Source organism: Eurypyga helias, unplaced genomic scaffold, assembly GCF_000690775.1.
Source record: "Eurypyga helias isolate BGI_N326 unplaced genomic scaffold, ASM69077v1 scaffold19904, whole genome shotgun sequence".
Lineage (NCBI taxonomy): Eukaryota > Metazoa > Chordata > Aves > Eurypygiformes > Eurypygidae > Eurypyga > Eurypyga helias.
In genome coordinates this window covers 1,696-2,219 of record NW_010244559.1, presented here as the reverse complement: position 1 = coordinate 2,219, position 524 = coordinate 1,696, and the positions used below count along the sequence as shown (strand labels likewise).

General features: G+C 69.7%; 1 protein-coding gene across 1 annotated transcript in view; it reads left to right on the top strand.

The window, feature by feature from the left end:
• The window catches only part of LOC104508249 (collagen alpha-1(VII) chain-like), a gene marked incomplete at both ends in the record, with an annotated part of 4,627 nt that overhangs the window by 2,618 nt on the left and 1,485 nt on the right, over positions 1–524 (top strand). The window contains 2 exons of the mRNA XM_010149808.1: positions 223–294; positions 461–505. Coding sequence (XP_010148110.1) covers positions 223–294; positions 461–505 — 117 coding nt within the window. The remainder of the gene's footprint in view (positions 1–222; positions 295–460; positions 506–524) is intronic.

Genomic DNA, 524 nt, shown 5'->3' with positions numbered 1-524 from the left:
CGGGATGTAAGTACCCCCAGAGAGGGTGAGCATGGTTGTGCTCCTGCTGGGGCCATCGCACTTGCAAGGGATGTCCTGTCCTGTGGTCTGGGGCAGCCCAGTGGGACTGTCCCCTGTCCCCAGTGGGGTGCCACCATCCCAGCCACGCTACCTCCTCCCAGAGCCGGCTGGGGGAGATGGATCCCCTGCCGCCCTGTGCTCCCCCATCCCCTTTCCCTGCAGGGGCTGCCCGGGCTGCGTGGGGAGCAGGGACCACCTGGCCCCGTGGGCCCCCTGGGACCACCCGGTGTCCCGGTAAGTACCTGCCACCCAGCGCCCTGAGGGGACATCCTGCCCCATGCCCTCCGCAGTCGGTCCCAGCCGGGTCTGTCTGCCAGGGCTCCCCCTGTGCCCAGCTCCCCCTTCCCTGCACCCTGGGGGAGGGCCGGGGGGCTCCCTCAGTGCCTCTGCTTCCTCCCAGGGCAAACCAGGCGATGACGGCAAACCCGGCCTCAGCGGCAAGAACGTGAGTAGGGGGCTTGGCT